This window comes from Etheostoma spectabile, chromosome 23 (assembly GCF_008692095.1).
Source record: "Etheostoma spectabile isolate EspeVRDwgs_2016 chromosome 23, UIUC_Espe_1.0, whole genome shotgun sequence".
NCBI classification, from domain to species: domain Eukaryota; kingdom Metazoa; phylum Chordata; class Actinopteri; order Perciformes; family Percidae; genus Etheostoma; species Etheostoma spectabile.
Window position 1 is genome coordinate 19,842,525 of NC_045755.1, and position 3,084 is coordinate 19,845,608.

The 3,084-nt window shown below is 40.1% G+C and overlaps 1 protein-coding gene across 2 annotated transcripts in view; it reads left to right on the plus strand.

Moving 5' to 3' along the window:
• Positions 1-3,084, plus strand: part of cpm (carboxypeptidase M) — a 23,590-nt gene that overhangs the window by 15,876 nt on the left and 4,630 nt on the right. For both annotated transcript variants that reach the window (XM_032505277.1, XM_032505278.1), the window contains 2 exons: positions 1,292-1,385; positions 2,027-2,132. In XM_032505277.1, the coding sequence (XP_032361168.1) occupies positions 1,292-1,385; positions 2,027-2,132 (200 nt within the window). The remainder of the gene's footprint in view (positions 1-1,291; positions 1,386-2,026; positions 2,133-3,084) is intronic.

A 3,084-nucleotide genomic window follows, 5' to 3' on the forward strand; every position in this document is an offset into this window, starting at 1 on the left:
TAACGCAGCATTTCATTGTTATTTTAACAGCGCATTAGTAAAATGCGCCAAGGCTCGTGCACAGGGCGTGCACGCTATAGTACACATAGAAGCACAGCAGCACACAAACATGCAAAAGACTACAAATGAAAATATTACGGAGCAATCCGCCATCATAATAGCAATGTGCCAAGGCACAAACGCACCTGGCTTTTAAAGGGAATGGGAGAGGACGCTCTGATTGGTTTATTGCATGTTGCGCCCAAATGATTAATGAAGACACTAAAAACAACACTTTTAAACCAGGTGCCTGGCGCACGGACCCTTTTTTTTGCCGTTAAACCAGCAAAAGTGAATTTGGACACGCCCTAAACGCCGTGCACTTAGATTGTTAAAAAAGGGCCCTTTTGTCTTGTTTGCTTGACAAATGACAAAAATTATTAATTTTATTAATTTATTTGTTTATTGATTGATACGACAACGCACATTAAACAACAAAATGTGCTAGTTTTGGCCATATGCTTATTGATAATTGTAATCATCTGGCGAGATGTTTTGAGACTAGAGTAACAGGTACATTAGTAAAGTAATATATAATATCAACAATATCCACATCCACACTGTACATGTAGCCAAGCAAGCAGGCCATGCGAAACAACTAAATACTCAGATTTTTTGACACATGCAATGGCAATGAGACACAGGGCTGGGCAATATATCGAGGCTGTATTGATATCTCGATATGAGATTAGATATTGTCTTACATTTTGGATATATTGTGATATGGTAAGTTGTGTCTTTTCCTGGTGTTACAGGCTGCATAACAGTAAAGTGATTTCAGTTTCTGAACTTCTAAGACTGTTCTAGCTGTTCTGTTATTTACCTTTACCCGCTAAGTCATTAAGTCATTTCTGGAGAATATTTATCAAAAATCTCATTGTTTAAATAACATTTTGTTAAAGCACCAATACTCAACCATACAATATTGTCGCAATATCGAGGTATTTGGTCCAGAATATCGTGATATTTGATTTTCTCTATATTGCCCAGCCCTACATAAAATACAATAAAATAAATCAATTCTAAAGTCAAAGAAGTTGGAGGAATTTGGAATTGACCAATCATTTTATCAGTAAAAGACAAAAAGGCATGTTTGATATTGACACTGATGTCTCTGATTAGATGTTGAGCCAAAGACAAAAATGAAACCTGGATGACAAATGCTGCTGACCTCCAATCCTGAAAACTGAGTCCCTGAAGATAGTCAGTCCCCGGTATCACAGTTAACAGCCCACGTCTCTGTCAATTTCAGGGCCAACTATAACGGCGTGGACCTGAACAGGAACTTCCCCGATGCTTTCGCTGGTCTCCAGAGGCAGCTTGCCGAGCAGAATCGGGAGGCAGAGGTCGGTGTCCGTGTGTTCAGAGAACAGATTATCATAGTGAAACACCATGTCCTTCATCACCATGAACCCACACACTGTAGTGCAGGGGTCTTCAACGTTTTCCAGGCCAAGGACCCCCAAACTGATGGCGAGATGGAGCGGGGACCCCCTAATTATATATATTGTATAACATTGTGTTATATCAAACTGGTCCTATAGTGCCGTGTGTGCATTGATGACTGAAAGACATCTTCTGCCTCCATTTATCTGTTTACTACAGTGTGTTGAATTCATGTTAATGTGGATTTAAAGACATTTCAATTAGTGGAAAAAATTGCGGGGGGGGGGGGATATAAAAAAAAGTCTAATCAACCAAAACTTTCGCGACCCCCATGCAGTACCGCCGCGGACCCCCTGTTGAAGACCCCGGCTGTAGTTTATTTTAACTCAATCCCACACAGACCGTCCTGTTGCCACAAGGACTCACTAAAGCACCAAATGTGGATTAATCCGCCGCTGAATATAGTCCCCAACAAATGCACTATTTTCTCCTCTTTGTTTATGAGAAAAACATACCAGCTTTGTCCTTTAAACAATATTTAAAATATGATGTGTTTTAAGTCCCCTCTGTGATTGGCCGGTTACTGTGTGATGTGTTTCAGGTCAGAGCTGTGATTGGCTGGTTGAGGACTGAGAGTTTTGTCCTCTCCGCCAATCTTCACGGGGGTGCTTTGGTGGCCAGTTATCCCTACGACAACGGCAACGGAGGTACACACACACACACACACACACACACACACACACACAGAGTAACTGTAGTTTCATAGTACTGTCAAACAGCAGTATGTTGCTTTAGAAGTGTCCACAACCGAGTGAGGAGGAAAAGTTAAACAACAATAAGACCATAACTCAATAAAGACAAAAGTAGACAACAACATTTTTGTTTATTTATTTTTAGCCAACAGAGAAAGAGAGACTACAAACTTAGACTCATGATATTGTTGATCAGCGTCAGATAAATATTTAAGTTCATATGAGCAAGAAAACCCACCATGGAGAGCCAACTCTTTATGAAAAATTTTGAAAAAAATGTTTTCTTTAATTCACGCTTTGATATTTTATTTTGATGTCTCAGTTCTTCCTTTTACTGGTTTAGTTGTTAAAGCCTCAATGTCTTTAGTGAATCACTTTTAATTACCCTGTGTTTAAAATGCCTCTCATTTAAACACATTTTCATGTCTACAGTATTACATTTTATACTTATAAAGTTGCAAAGAAACTCCTGCACACTGTCTAACTTGCAAAAAATAAATTGAACATTTCGGTACTAGTTTAGGTACCGAAACGTTGCCGGCTATTACAACTATTTTTGCAAGTTAGACAGTGTGCGGGAAGCCTGGATGCCAGTCGAACCTAGCCACGCCCACAACATTTGAGGTCGAGAAGTTTGGTGTTTATGCTCCAACCAGAGATGTTCGGACCAACTAAATTGTCAGGACGGGCTTCATACGGTGATGGACGGATGATCAACAGTAACGTAATCTACCGCTTCGCCAAAAGAGCGTTTGGGTTGAATTTGTTTACGACAAAGACGGCTGCCCCTGGAGAACTGAGATGTGTAGATTTTGCCATCGCGTCTGTTATAAAAGATAGATAGATAGACAGCGCATTCATTTTAACCCTCGTGTTGTCTTCCCGTTAACCATGAACTTGTCCTTCC